The sequence below is a fragment of the Heptranchias perlo genome, chromosome 30 (assembly GCF_035084215.1).
Source record: "Heptranchias perlo isolate sHepPer1 chromosome 30, sHepPer1.hap1, whole genome shotgun sequence".
NCBI lineage: Eukaryota > Metazoa > Chordata > Chondrichthyes > Hexanchiformes > Hexanchidae > Heptranchias > Heptranchias perlo.
In genome coordinates this window covers 27,950,950-27,966,390 of record NC_090354.1, presented here as the reverse complement: position 1 = coordinate 27,966,390, position 15,441 = coordinate 27,950,950, and the positions used below count along the sequence as shown (strand labels likewise).

The following is a 15,441-nucleotide window of genomic DNA, read 5'->3' as shown; positions in this document are numbered from 1 at the left end:
CACCCGCCCTTTCTTTCCTTCCCTATCTTTCCTGAACCCCTTGTATCCAGTAATATTTAGTACTCAATCCTGCCCTTTTTTGAGCCAGGTCTCAGTTATTGCCACGACATCGTATTCCCACGTGGCTATTTGCGCCTGCAGTGCATGTGTGTGAACGCACGAAGCGTGGTGAACAAGGTTGTTTACCACGCTTCGTGCGTTCACACACATGCACTGCAAACCAGTCTTAGACTTTCTTGTACTCTCTCTTAGTCTGATCCCACCTAATACTGTACTATTACTTGCTCTAGTGCTATCTTTCTCCCCCGATCCTTTGTGCCTCGTGTTTCTCCTTTCCATTGCAATGGGATGAGAAATTAGTAGAATGATACCTGGACTCCTAGGGTTAAATTACGAGGCGAGATTACACAAACTAGGGTTGTATTCCCCAGAATTTCGAAGATTAAAGGAGTGATTGGATCAAAGTTTAACTCATTTAGGGGTAAACAGGGAGAAACTATTTCCGCTGGTTGGGGAGTCTAGGATTAGGGGATATAGACTAAAAATTAGAACCATGATTTCAGGAGTGACGTTAGGAAACACTTCTACACGCAAAGGGTGGTAGAAATTTGAAACTCTTTTCCGCAATCAGCAGTTGATGCTCGCTCAATTGTTAATCTTAAATCGGAGATTAATAGATTTTTGTTAACCAAAAGGTATCGAAGGATATGGGGCTAAGGCGGGTGCATGGAGATAGGTCACAGATCAGCCATCGTCTCATTGAATGGCAGGTCAGGCTCGAGGGGCTAAATGGCCTACTCCTGTTCCTTTCACCTTATGGAAATTGTCATCGAGCCATAAACGTGAAACAGTATTGCTAAAAAGCCCAAAACTGCGGTAGTAAGAATCTACAGTCTCCTTCACCTGCAGGTAACTTGGATAAAAGTCCTTCTCCCACAGAAATGGTAAGCTTGCCTTATTCTACTGGCACTCAAAGTAATGGACATTGCTGACTCTCCGCTGCCATCTGATGGAAGTGATGAATACAATAACTTGAATTTTAAAAATCCAGTCTACATTCAATATAAAGAGCCTACAACCCAAAACTTGAACCCAGCTTTGCCCTTCACAGTGCCCATGAAACAAACAATGTTTAGTTTCACCATTTTGTTTTTATTTTACTAGTTTGTGTACACCTCCTCTTCCCTTCCACCATGACCACAAAAAATTAACGGAGTAGTTAAGCTTTCATTATTTTCAAAAATAGTTTGACATTTTGCCATACTGTCCCCATCGTATATAGTAGACGCATTCGTTCTAAAGCGATCTGCCCGCTATATGCAGCGGACGTTAAACCATAACAGGTTGTAGGAATGAAATAACTCCTGTAATTTGTTAACAGTGCGAACAGCTGATTGAAGCTCCTTTAAGACCTGACTTTGCCTGAAAATCAGTAGAACTTTTAAAACCGGTAAGTATTGAACAGCACAAAATAATCGGTGTTTAATTCGTTTTCACTGGCACCTTTATAATTGACTCCAATGGTGATGACAAATGGTCAGTGCCATTTGCCCGATATAGGTGGCTGTCCAGGATAAGCGGGGACGGTGTAAGTGGTGGGGACTGTACTTCACTGACAAACTCCTTCATATAAAAAGGTATCTGAATTATTCAAAACAGTCACATTCTTGGTAATTTGGTTCCTACCTAGATGCTTGCTCTAAAAATTAAATTACTGCCCTTTCCATGAAATTTAGGGCTTTTAAAAAAAATTTGTAACAAAAAATCTCTTTACCTCCAATATTAAAATAAGTGCATTTAAAACCAGCCAGACATCGCCCTCTTCTCCCACCAAACCTTAGGTGTTTGTGGTTGAAACAGTCGCCAAAAGTAACTTTTAACATCAGAAATTCCTCTAGTTCTTTCTTCAGCTGTACTTACAGAACACATCCAAAGTCAAACACACAAAAATTTCCATCTACACTACATCAAACAACACGCCCCACCTGGGACCATTTTTACTGGGCCATCTGTCAATGGTGAAGTTAGCAAGTGAGCTGATACGAGGCACAATGTCATTGCCCAGGCAGTCACGAACTGGAATATTACAGATGAATTTCTCCACAGCACCTAGTTCAGAAAACCCCTGGCGTAAGACTCTTGAAGTTACTCAACTCTCTTTAAAATATGCTTGTCCCAATTTAGGAAGGATCTACTCATTTTTTACTCCTCGAGACAAATGCATGGATTTCAAAAGCTAAAATGGACTTGTGTAGCCATGCAATCTGTTCCTGCAGGGCATTAGATTCATACTGGGTAATGATGTTGTATGGAAAGTACACGAGAGGGGTCAGGTCTACCAGTGCATTGGCACCACCACTCATTAACTACCCAATCCAGGAGATAATTAACTAGGTGATCCTCTATCCAACCCTTCCCCAACCCCTCGCTTGCACAAAAAGTGGATTTTGCCCTGTTATAATCTACCACTGATACAAGAATAGGACTGTAAATTGACTAGGGGGTACAGTAGTGTAGTGGTTATGTTACTTTACTAGTAATCCAGAGGCCTGGACTAATAATCCAGGGAACGTGAGTTTGAATTCAGTTTTTTTTTAAAATCTGGCATTGGTAAAAGTGACCATGAAGCGGTCAGATTGTGAAAACCCAACTGGTTCACTAATTTCCTTTAGGAAAGGAAACCTGCCGTCCTTACCCGGTCTGGCCTATATGTGGCTGACTCTTAACTGCCCTCTGAAGTGAAAGAAATAAAAGACAGACAGACTTGGATTTATATAGCGCTCTTCATGAGCTCAGGATGACCCAAAGTGCTTTACAGCCAATAAAGTATTTTTGGAGTGTAGTCGCTGTTGCAATGTAGCCATTCAGTACTATCAACCCGCCAGTGGTTCAAGGCAACGGCAGGAGTGGCAGACAACTAAGGATGGGCAATAAGTGCTGGCCTTGCCATTGATGCTCACATCCGGAGAAAACATTTTTTTAAAAAAACTTAAAAGTGGTGCAGCGAGTCGAATCAAAACACTGCAGCGATATGTTGGATGGGGCAATAGTGCTCATGATTTCTCATAGCAAGAACTCCAACAGAGAACTGCCTTTGAAGGCCACCTTCAGAGCAGCACTACCAGATCCCTAGGAACTGGCTGTTCAGGTCGGAACGGTGAATGAAGCGGAGGGAAAATAGGGAGTGAAAAGGGGACAAAATAAAGGGGTTCCATTCTCACCAGAAAGAAACAAAAAACACTTCACTACTCAGGCAGATTCAAGTGTCTTACTAATATTGTTACAATGTGGAGTTCAAACCCAAGATGATTCTGATCTTGGCAAACCAAAATATAAACTAACAATTTTTTAAAAAAGCTCCCCAAAAACCCCAGTGCATCAGCTAAATTTAAGCTGGAGCCAACCACATACAATGACATTGAGAACAACGATGATATACATTGAGATATCAGTGGCTTATCAAGTAGAGACGTCACTCTGAGCGGACACTCGCCCACGTGCGTTTTGACTCTAGTGATAACTGAATAATGTATGACTATACACAAGGACAACTCAGTTTTTGAGCAACAAGGCAGTTGTGTAATCCTCAAAATATTCAACAGTACAAACAAGCGGGGAATGGTTAACTGCAGAATGGCACCTCAGGGAGGTTAACAGCTTCTGATGGGGTGTTTATCTTCAGCATGGTGAGGTCAACGGAGGAGCACATCTGCTTCCAGGGTCAGAGACTGGGCAAAATGTAAGCAAATCCTCTGACCACTCACATTGGCCACCAAACATTGGCCTATCCTTAGCCACTCAGTAAGGACTGGCGGCCAGGTATGAAATAGTGAATCGCTTGCAGTTTTCTGTCATTCTGATGTTGTAGAATCCATCTTGCCATAGAAGTGGGCTGGAGCAGGCTGTAGCAATAGCCCAGGGCAATACAGAACCACTACGACTTGAAGGAATTCTATCATGTTAATGCAACATAACTCTTCCTCAGGCAACAGGATTGTATTCAATTAAATTGGCCGTCAACATGAAGTGTTATCCAAAGGCCAAGTTAAGGGTCAAGAACCAGAGGGCATAGATTTAAGGTGATTGGCAAAAGAACCAAAGGTGACATGAGGAAAAACTTTTTTTTTTAAAAACACAGCAAGTGGTTAGGATCTGGAATGCACTGCCTGAGGGCGTGGTGGAGGCAGATTCAATCATGGCCTTCAAAAGGGAACTGGATAAGTACTTGAAAGGAAAAAATTTGCAGGGCTACGAGGAAAGGGCGGGGGATTGGGACTAATTGGATTGCTCTTGCATAGAGCCGGTGCGGACTCGATGGGCTGAATGGCCTCCTTCCATGCTGTAACCTTTCTATGATTCTAACACCTGTAGTTACACAGTAGGCCCACATGGAGGCCTCCCCCTCACTCGCGTTATTCAGCAGCACTGTTTGCACAGAATTTGAACACAAAGGTTCAGTGAAACACCCACCCCCACCCCCACCCCACCAAAAACACACGATTTGGGCGCTATGATTACAAAACTCTTCCTCCATCCTTAACCAGCTCCACAAGATTTCAATAAAGCAGATGGGGAAAACCATTGATCATACAAGTACTAAATAGATGGAGTTTTAGATATAATGGCCAACTAACCAGATCTAGTTTAATTTTATTTTTTTATAAAAGTAATTTATTTTGAAGCACTGCGTTCATTTGAATATTGTAAACAATTTTACAACACCAAGTTATAGTCCAACAATTTTATTTGAAATTCACAAGCTTTCGGAGGCTTCCTCCTTCCTCAGGTGAATGTTGTGGAAAACAACATTTTCCACAACATTCACCTGAGGAAGGAGGAAGCCTCCGAAAGCTTGTGAATTTCAAATAAAATTGTTGGACTATAACTTGGTGTTGTAAAATTGTTTACAGTTGTCAACCCCAGTCCATCACCGGCATCTCCACTTCATTTGAATAGTCAGACAATACACACTGTTAGAGATAATTTGTACACTTACTGCCATCTCATACCCTATTTCTAGCAGCAAACGAGAAGCCATTTTGTGCCTTCTGTTTGCCACTAAAATGTGTGAATTTGTATCATCTGCTGGTAGGGTTTTGAAAGCTAGAGGTTTGAATGCAACTCTCAGACTTTCCATACTCGTACTGAAAACAGAGAAACTCAAACACTGGCTTGACTGCCCAAATTTTGCGCTTAACTTGGTGATTTAAGGGGTGACTCCACAATCTCCAACAACGCTCATCGATACTACACCTCGGGAGAGCAGTCAGCAACCCACCCTTTCCCAGGCTACTCTCCCTAAGGACACTAGAGTGCAGAATATACCCTTCACCTTGCACTTCAAGTGACCCCAATACTACTTTAGAAATCAAACGGATGCACTTTAAATGCCACACGAACCAGCTGGATCCCAGATTTGGTTCAGAGTCTATGCTGGACATGGGGTGGGTCGAAATTCAGCCCAATAGAGATATAAAAATTGAAGAGCAGGGGAAACATAAAGGTTACAGTTTGATGGTCCCCTTTAAGTGTTTATGGAATGTTAGTTTTCTTTTTTGCAATGTGAGGGCGGGTTTTACAGCACAATGTCTGTGGGAGATTTGTTATATCATCTACAAGGACATGGGTCACGAAGGTGATATTAACCTTATAATGACTACAAGATGCAATTTGAAAATTCCAATTACTGAGGAGCTCAAATGTTGAAATGGAGCCATTCTCCCAGTTTGATTAGCAGAAGAGCTGCATTAGGTCAAACAGAGCAAAGGTGAACACTGGGACAACCAGTTTGACTCTTCCCTGCCAATTTCCTCTCCGCTTCACGCGACTTCCTACGCCACAGGTGTGAAGTGATGTTAAAAGGTACCTTTGCACTTTGCTAAATGCGAAAAGCAAGCTTAGTCAAAAAGAAAGAGTTTTACCCGTAGTAAATCGTCAATTCGCCCTTCCTTTTTTTCTAGGTCGGAATTTTTGCTGCTTTCCAGGGCGGTGAGCTTTTCCAGCGTGAATTCTGTCTGCAAACACACGAAGCTGTTTCGTTAGTAAGTTTTTATGCAACATTCAGGGAACGAGTGAGTATCGATCACACACACACACACCTGGCCAAAATATTAAAAACTGCTCTAAAATTTAGCTTTTCTTCACTGAAGCAAAAACTTTTTCAAACAGGAGATCACATTAGTTTCCTAAGACTGCTTACATCCTTATCCCTGCACTCCATTACACAGCCAACAGGCCTATGTTAGGGTGCTTGCAGACACTAAGAGTATAATTGACCCACAGGAACATTTTCTCTAACTAATGCCATAGTTTTATTATATGCATTTTAGTGGTTTAGTGTATTAATGCAACAATGCTCTAACTTTATATTAGAACAATAATATAGGATATTCCACCACTGGTGCTGCATTATAAGGAGTTTGAGTATGGAGACTTATAAGCCACACAAGTCATTGGGACGAATGACTTATAAAGGCTAATTCAGTGATTCTGCGCTCCCACCAACCACTGGACAGACAAAAGGGCCTGCAATGTTTTCCCAGCTCCAACTCTCACTTGAAGCACTGGATCGCAGAATTACCTCTACAGTCTCTTTTACACAAGTGGCAGACTCTCCACAAATGTACTAATTGTGAGGCTTCGTTTTATGGATTACATGGATACCCATTAAGAGACGCTGCCGTGTTTGCTCCATGAAGCAGGTTAGGTTTTATGCAACTCAAATGACCTGGGTGAAAAAACTTACAAGCATGTTCTTTATATTTAGAGACCATACGAATGAGTGAGATGGCTCAGTGGCCTGAGGTGCATGTTATCCAAAAGGGATTTAGCAAGATTTAGTATTCAAACAGATAGCTGGTAAGTGGCATTTAATACTAGTGGTAATGGATATGGGTACCAAAAATAACAGTTACATGATGTAACCCCAAAATTAAAATAGGAATAAAAACAATTTTCAGGAAAAGTAATGGTTAAAGTTCTAGAATCACAGATAATTTGGATGTAAGCAGTTATTTAACTACTCTGGATTAGATCAGCTAGCAAGGCTCAGACAAGTTTGGTTAGGAGAAAGGTTTTTCCAAAACAGAGTATAGGTGTGGAATAAATGCTCATCAATAATAGTGAGTGCTAAGTTAATTCCTTAAAAAAAGGAGCTGCATTAATATCTGGTTGTAAAATGAACTAAATTATCTGAAGAAGTGTAAAGGAGGTAAGCACTTCACAGAGAACACTGTGGGTTCTATATTGTTGGAGATCATGGAAATGTCTTCTATGGAGCTCAGCTGGTTAGGGTTGAAATGTTAGATTGATATTGTAGCTAAGTGCCATATTGGGAAGACAGTAAGGTTGCTATTTGGTGAGCAGATCAAATGGGCCAAAAGGGCGTCAAAATCCAAACCTATCGTGTGATGTGATATCCTGGAGTTTTAATCAATACACTTCTAATGGGCACACAGCCCATGAAGGGCCAATGGCCTTTTCTTCTGCAGGATAGCCCTGATGGTGAATTCCCAACCATTGGAGGCACCATACAGAGACTCCCAGAGGAAGTAGAGATTGAAGGCAATTGACCAGGGCATTCTCATACATAAAACAACATTTGTAAACAATTTTACAACACCAAGTTATAGTCCAGCAATTTTATTTTAAATTCACAAGCTTTCGGAGATTTTCTCCTTCCTCAGGCAAATGTCTGAGGAAGGAGAAAATCTCCGAAAGCTTGTGAATTTAAAATAAAATTGCTGGACTATAACTTGGTGTTGTAAAATTGTTTACAATTGTCAACCCCAGTCCATCACCGGCATCTCCACATCATAAAACAACATGGCATAAGATGTGTCATCATGGATGCACAGGGGTGCACATGCCCTAGGATAAATTAATTGTTGCCAATATCCTGCAATTACCAAGTTCCAATTTTTCTCCTTGCAAAACCCAAATCATGCTCTCGTCAGTTGTGCTCATATCAGACTCAGTTTGTAAGTCTGCTCTCTCGTACATTCTTCTGCATATACACCACTACTAATCAGATTCAGACATTGTTAACTAGACAGTACACAGATGCCAGCATCTCATCAGCACAGGCAATATTAACACTGATTTTAAAGAGGAGGATGTGCAGAATCACAGAACTTTTTAATCATCAACAATCAGATACTCAGTGGAAAACTGTTGCTCCAGCCCTCTTGGCTCTGTGGCAATGGCAGCTTCAGAATCCGAATGCTTAGGGTGAACTAATGTGGATTGTAGTGAGCTGGATATCTAGGATTTTTTTTTGATTGATAGTTTTTTGGGGTACCAGAGAAAATTGCAGACTTTATCCTCCCAACGAGCAGCCCTAATACCATTTGTCCACTCTGTTCCGGTGGGCACTCGGAAAATTACCCCCCGCTCACTCCCGAGCCATCTTTTTCTTTTTTTTAAACCCATCCCGGTTTCAACTAAATCCAGTTTCTGAAGAGCATCAGGCCAGAACAAGGACATCAAATAGACGTTAGAAAAAAACACATAGAAAAAGTACACCATCACTGAAGCAGACTTCACAAACTCCACATTAAGTTTATTGCAGAGGAGTATACCACATAGATAACTAGGGGTTCAAGCCCAACCACTGGCTACCTCACTTGCAACTCCTTTCCATCTCAAAAAGTTTTCAGTTTAGTTATTAATCTCCAATGTGGAACTTTAACAAAAGTTTTTGAAAATTGAAGTATACGGCATTACATTTCCCACATCGACCACAGCAACTATCTCCAACAAACATCAGGCACCAATCGATTCACAATCTTTCCTTCCTGAACCCGTGCGAGGTGTCCCCCCACCCCTTGAAATAAATTTTGAAAATTTTTCCGACACCTGACATTAAACTCAGTGAATGGCAAATTCTACTAAGCTGAAGTTGAACCAAAAAAATGTGTAGGATGTGTATTTCATACCTGCGACTGTTTATGTTGTACATTAATGATTTTTTGTGAACTACAGGAATGCTCGGTGTTGGTTGATCCCACTGACGAAGGACTGCCTTGCTGAACCTCGGGTTTAAAACAGAAAGAACATGCATTACTTCAAACCTGAACATAAATTGTTCCAACTAAGCTTTAACACCACTTGGTGGTGAGAAATGGGCTTTCTTCTTCAGATGACCTGTGGCATTGCTCATTATGACAGCCTTGGCTCAGAGGCAGCACTCTCGCTTACGAGACAGAAAGTTGTGGGTTCAAGTCCCACTCCAGGGACTTGAGCGCATAATCCAGGCTGACACTTTGTTGCAGTACCAAGGGAGTGCTGCACTGTCTTTCGGATGAGACGTTAAAGTCGATGCCCCGTCTGCCCTCTCAAGTGGACATAATTGATCCCGTGGCATTATTTCGAAGAGCAAGAGAGTTCTTCCCGGTGTCCTGACCAATATTTACCCCTCAACTAACATCACTAAAAAAAAGTATCTGATCATTATCACATTGCTGTTTGTGGGACCTTGCTGTGCGCAAATTGGTTGCCGCATTTCCTACAACAGTGACTAAACTTCAAAAAAAGTACTTCTTTGGCTGTAAAGCGCTTTGGGACGTCCCAAGGTCGTGAAAGGCGCTATATAAATGCAAGTTCTTTCTTTTGTACTTTAAAGAGAAATGGGTTTAGGACTTGGTGCTGAAGCCATACTTGTCTTGTGAACTCCCCCCCCCGACTTCCCACTCCAGGTCACACTGTGTCCAGGATGCGCTGCTCCAACCTGAGCCTCGCCACTCCCACACCTGTTCGATACCAGGGGCTGTGCTTCTGACCAGACCCACAATCTTAATCATGTGCCATGTGCTGACCAAATGGCATGGAGGAACTCTCAAAAATACATTTCCCCCCCATAAAAGCTTCTCGCTCCCTCTTTATGCACCTCGCCCCTGCTCAGCAATATCTTTCCCCTCCCCTTTCTTCACTCATCCCATGCAAGAAGTTTGTATTTTTTTCTCTTTTTACTCCCCCATGCTGTACAACCGGGCATCTCAGACACTCTTCACCCATTCAATTCATTTTTTGCTCCCTCTCCCAGGTCAAAAAGTTCCCACCACAAATCTACTCCATAGGCCACAATAAATCAAAGAAAGGACACTAAACTCTACCTAGAAAATAAAACACAGAATAAAGTAAGGGTCCATAAACCATTTATCAGTCCTTCCTCCCTCTCAGCATTCAAGCCATCTCCTCCCTCCAATAGGCCACTTCTCAATTCCTCCTGCTCACTCCACATCTGCCCGATGATTCAATTTCCTGTGCACTTTTATCTTCTAGACAGGTTACTATGCTGCTCTACCTTCCGATTCTTTTATTCAACCAGTGTACATTACTGGCATTAAAACGGCCAGAGAGTTTTGGGGGCCCAGTGTAGACTAGTAGCAGTGATGTAGACTTATGGCCGGGCCCAGAGTTGAAGCAGCAGTAAGGGACTTGGGTGCTGGCCTCTGATATGAGGTGATGTCTTTTATGGGAAAGCATGATATATATATATATATATATTAGCGCGAGGTATAGCTATCTCTCATATATAATCTCGAACTTAGGACCTCCTGATCTGCGCGGTTCAGTATCACACATTACACCGAGGGGACCATGTAAAGCTCTGAACAGGGTGGAGTTGTCTGAACACTCAAGGGCTTCAGTGTTGAAATCTTTCATTAAATTGTATTACTGCTCAACATATCCATTAATTTATAGACATCTCCCACTAAGCATATAATACTCACAGAAGGTGATGAATACGATAAGGAATGTTGTGGGGATGAACGAGCTACGGGCGGTACACTCCTCCCTGGACTTGTGCCTGCGACACTGCCACCAGCAAACTGAAACACAAGTACCATTTAGTTAGGGTACAGTACACGGCACTACCGACACAGGCTGGCTCACATTCATCGAGGTACCAGCCATCGTTTTCCACCTGGATGGGGTGAACAAATTACAACTGCATATTTCCTCTCCTGCCTGAGCAAGTTGAAATAGAATCTGGCTGAAAAAACAAAGTGCAGATTTCCCTGCCTTCTCTACTTCACCTCAAACTATTTGTCGCACCCTATTTAATTCTTAGCTCAGCACTACTGTTTTATCTTCTTTTTAAAAAATGCACACACTGCTAAAAAGCTGGGTCTAAGTTGCTCCGTTGTATAAAAGGACGGTCACTCTATGTTGACGATCAATGGCAGGACTCAACACTTGCCAAGGAAATGGTTGAAACTGGTTGTTTACTAGTGGATTCTTCGGAATGTGGGCGTCACTGGCAAGGCTGTCATTTATTACCCATCCTTAGTTGCTCTTGAGAAGGTGGTGGTGGGCCTTCTTCTTGAACTGCTGCCATCGGTGTGGTGAAGGTGTTCCCACAATGCTGTTAGGTAGGATGTTCCAGGATTTTGACCCAACGACGACAAAGGAACAGCGATATAAGTCCAAGTTAGGATGGTGTGTGACTAGGAGGGGAACTTGGAGGTGATGGTGTTTCCATACAACTGCTGTCCCTGTCCTTCTAGGTGGTGGAGGTTGCGGTTTTGGGAGATGCTGTCGAAGAACTGTGCAGTAGAATTCTATATGAAGCCGTGGCAATTTGCTGAAGTGCATCCTGTATATAATCACACACTACTGCCATGGTACACCATGGAGGGGATGGATGTTTAGGCTTCACTTTATGCCCCAAATATGATCACAAAGGTAATTTTAAACAGCTCCCTCCCTGAACTGTTGCTCTCAACCCAGGCACAAGAAGCATTGTGACACCACTAAGTTGCTGTACCCTCTCATCTCTGTGAGAACGTTGTACAGTAAATGCACATTCCCTTTAGGTTAAAGAAATCGTTTCGCTTTAGAGGAAAGCAGGCTGCTCCAGACAGAGGTAGCATTGGAATTTTTGCTCGAGAATAACTTTTACTTTTTGGAAAATTAGATGAGTATTTTTTGTAAACCAGAAGTCTCACTTGGGGTGTCCTGATGAGCTCTCGTCTGGGCTCAATGCGGCAGTTGACAAGATAAATCATCAAGTGTAATCACCTGAAGATTTAATGCTAGAAAATCAAGTCAAAGATAATCACAGACATAACCAGTTCAATCTTCAGAGTTCTAGGCTTCTCAAATCCTGGTGGAAAAAAAGCCTTTCGGACACCATTTTTTGGACATAGCTCCCAACTCTAAAATGGGGCAGGCGAAGTCAGGGAAGTAAAGCTTTCCTTTATTAAAAAAATAAATAAGGGTACAGAATAGATGAGATGCACTGGATTAGATAGACACAAACTAAAGACTAAAATAAAATTGGACAGCGAAGGGAGAGGGTATTTTAGTTGTAGGAGGTGATTAGAGTCATAAAACTATTCAAATGTTAGAAGGTGTAAAACTAGCATTAATCCTACACAATTAACAATAAAACTACTCCCAACATGAAGTACCTTTTATCACTAGATTAGGGTTTGGTTTGAGAGGTGGTGACTGGTCCAGAGACTGGAATTTCCTTACATCTGGTAGCACAAGGGTTTAAAAAAAAAAAAATTTCCATCCCAGAATTTTAAGACGGAAAACTGGTCTTTAAGTAAACTTTTTTTTTTTAAAATGGAAATTTTCACATGGCCTCATTCTCTGTATTTGCCTTAATAGGCTATTCCTCAAATGCACACAGTCTCCAGGTTAAATAAAGTGACAGGCAATAAATGAGCCTTTTGCTCACCACAGTTCCCAAGCTGCTGCTGACAAGTTAATATACACAAGTGGCCAATCAATAATTGCATTCAAAATAGTGACGTACCGGGTGTTAAAAACCCTGCGACTTACCTCAAAATAATCACTAATTTTATGTCCCCTTGGGGTGCCTTTCCCTACAAGGAAACAATGAAAAATTAGCAACCAGACAAAAGTATTTCCTCAAGTTCAAAGGTGAAGATCACCTTCCTGTTTCCCACCCCTCTCAAAATGAAAGAGCAAAATCCAATCTGCACAGAATGAGCTAAAACTGGACAACTCATTACCACATCGCAACCGCTCCAGGTTAACGGCTGAAGCAGATATCGGCCTCAATATTTACAGGGAGGCAGGGAGAACGTTGTGGGGGGGCCAAAAATGGCCGAAGAACCCAACAAGGTTGGGGACGTGGAAGTCTGACCAAACCTGGCTGGCGATCGGGGCTGAGGGAGGTTGAAGGCTTCCTTGAGGGGCCGGGGGGGGGGGGGGGAGCACTCCTGCTCCTCTTGACCCACAAGGAGTGCTGAAAAAGGCACTCAACTTGTGGAGCCAGCAGCTCCCGCCTCCCTTTCACTGCTGGCAATTCCCGACCCCTGGGAAACCTGCGCAGCAACAGTCAATTTTAAATCAGGCTCCCAATTGCACTGTGGGAGCCCAATTTAAATATGTTAATTAAATTTGCCACCTCTCCACGGTGGGACACTTGGATGCCCAGATATCCGCCGCCCTTGAGGGCGCGCGTCACGTCGGGGTTGGGTTCCCCGTACTTAACTCTTTAACCCCAGCCCCTGATCCTCTCCCGCCTGTCGTAGGGGGGTTAAATTCGAGGCCATTATGTCGGATTATTCTGCAAGACAGCGTCAGAAAGAGTTTATGTTGCATCTACTGAAATGGATCTGGTCTCAGTTGATGAGGAGAGAGCACATCAATCACATCATGTGCAGTTCTCATCAGACAAAACATTTCCTACAATTTTCTATATAGGCAGTGCAAGTGCCAATTGTCTCTTGGAAATACAGACCAGGGGTTCCAGGTTCAGTTCCTAATCGGTGCTGATGTGGCTGGGTTTTTGGCAATGGGGAGGGGCAATGGAAAGAAAAAGAATCCCCACAGATGAGGTTCCCGCTCCCAATTCTATCCATGTTGAAAGTGCACGTGTGTAGACTATTGGCGAGGACTGTATTGGACGCTCGTAAATTGCCCCCACAGTCCAGCAGCCGTCAACTCTCACTGCCTGAGCTTAAATATAAAGCAAGGCACCACCGAGAGCCACCGTTGCCCATGGAACTGTATCCTAGCACAAGTCACTATCTTCAGGAGGAAGAGATTTCACTTTCTCTCCTTAAGTCACATATCTTAAATTCCCAAAACATTTTTTTAAAATTGCTTACAGGGGCAGGAAATATATTCACTGCTCCCCTCACCCCAGTTAGTTTATCCCGATCTGTATTGAAATGGATACCAGCCCACCCCATAGGAAACATTTTATTTCCCCCTCCTCCTATAGCATTTGCAGGTCTCTTTCAGCTACTCCCTTGAGTCTACAGGACACGTAGGGAAGAACTCAATGATCACTTAGGTTTCAGCAAGTTTTCCCCAGCTGTTTGAGTACGGCAGCTCCCTAAACTTTTGTCTGATTACGCTCCTGGGACGTTTTTACTATGTTAAAGGCACTATATAAATGCAAGTAGTGGTTGTTGTAAACAAGGGGCCAACAGAAAGTGGGTTTGCCTTTCCATGGCTGTTTGGAAAAAAAATGTATTGCAAGAGGGCCCAGAAATTAAAACTGTTTAAACGCAAGCAGAAGGATGTATAAATATGTCTTCAAAAACTGTGGTTGATTTTATTTTCATAAGAAGCATACATTTTTCCAATCAGGTGCTATCGAACATGTCCATCTATCACTACATTCCCATTGCGCTATCAATGCAGTACTGCTGTATGTAAAGGGATGAGCACTCAGCAGAAAAACTGCCTTGCCTTGATTGGCCTCATTGTATGGATCCGCCTTTCGCTTCCTCCCTCGCTGCTCACTTTGCTTCTTCTCTGGCGTCTAAGAAAAACAAGGATTGTCCTGAATGTAAAACTTACGTTCTGTAAAGCTTCGATGTTACAGCAATTTTAAGATGGCCACGCTTTTCTCTTCCTCCACCCCCCCACAAACCCAAGGACGGAGAAAAGAGAGAAGCGAAAGGAAGGAGATTAACCACAACTAGGGTTTTAGCTTTTCTCCAACATATAAGCTGAGCAGGGCCTCCAAATAAAGGATGAAGCCAACAGGTGTCAACTGATCATCAATTGGATAACCATCCTTGGTGCCAAACTTACTCTCTAAGCAGCACCAGCTAGTGCCACTTCACTCTGCCAAAGGAGATCAGCTGCAGATGATGCTCTGTTCCCCCACCCCTAGAGGAAACCAGGCCCCACAGGCCATGATTTTGGCATAGGGATCTAGTGTCGGTAACACCAACTTCACTTTCCAGAGGACGGCCCCGGCCCCAGAGAGACACTCCCCATCTAAGATGTAGGTATCCGAGCAAATTTCAAAAGAAGCCACGCAACATTCGAAGGAGAGACAATGATACCAGCTGTAGTCAACGGCCACCATACAGACGTCCTTGTGCTTGATGGGATTTGATTGTAATTATGAAGAAACCCCTTAACCTCTGAGGACTAGGAGATTTCAGCATCACACTGGAAAAAAGAATCTAGGTTTAAATTTGAGATTACATACAAGAT

The 15,441-nt window shown here is 42.7% G+C and overlaps 1 protein-coding gene across 4 annotated transcripts in view; it reads right to left on the bottom strand.

Annotated features, from left to right (window-relative positions):
• The window catches only part of tlk2 (tousled-like kinase 2), a 116,978-nt gene that overhangs the window by 53,224 nt on the left and 48,313 nt on the right, over nt 1-15,441 (bottom strand). For all 4 annotated transcript variants that reach the window (XM_067969108.1, XM_067969109.1, XM_067969110.1 and 1 more), the window contains 5 exons: nt 14,683-14,755; nt 12,796-12,839; nt 10,734-10,832; nt 8,937-9,032; nt 5,922-6,014 (listed from right to left, as the gene is read on the bottom strand). In XM_067969108.1, the coding sequence (XP_067825209.1) occupies nt 5,922-6,014; nt 8,937-9,032; nt 10,734-10,832; nt 12,796-12,839; nt 14,683-14,755 (405 nt within the window). The remainder of the gene's footprint in view (nt 1-5,921; nt 6,015-8,936; nt 9,033-10,733; nt 10,833-12,795; nt 12,840-14,682; nt 14,756-15,441) is intronic.